General features: G+C 51.9%; 1 protein-coding gene across 1 annotated transcript in view; it reads right to left on the minus strand.

The window, feature by feature from the left end:
- LOC119586436 overlaps window positions 1-283 on the minus strand; it is a gene marked incomplete in the record, with an annotated part of 196,777 nt that overhangs the window by 57,861 nt on the left and 138,633 nt on the right. The window contains 1 exon segment of the mRNA XM_037935164.1: window positions 53-158. Coding sequence (XP_037791092.1) covers window positions 53-158 — 106 coding nt within the window.

Below are 283 nucleotides of genomic sequence, written 5' to 3' on the forward strand. Positions count from 1 at the left end.
CTAAGACCGTAGCCAGCCTGTTTGCGAGGCAGCAGAGACTCGAACACAGTACCTTCTTGAGTGTGAGGAGGTTGACGTGAAGGGCCAGCTCCGTCTTGAGTTTGTCCGGCAGGAGGCCCAGGGCGGTGTTGATGTCCCCGCCGCCTTGTATCCTTCCCCTGGGGGAGTGAGGAGAGGAAGTACGCTTTAGAGTCGGGAAACAAAACATAAAAGAGGAAGGTGGATATATATACGAACGCAAGCAGAGACACATACACACTTTTTAGGGAGGAAAAGAATATAC

Source organism: Penaeus monodon, chromosome 21 (genome assembly GCF_015228065.2).
Source record: "Penaeus monodon isolate SGIC_2016 chromosome 21, NSTDA_Pmon_1, whole genome shotgun sequence".
NCBI classification, from domain to species: Eukaryota; Metazoa; Arthropoda; class Malacostraca; order Decapoda; family Penaeidae; genus Penaeus; species Penaeus monodon.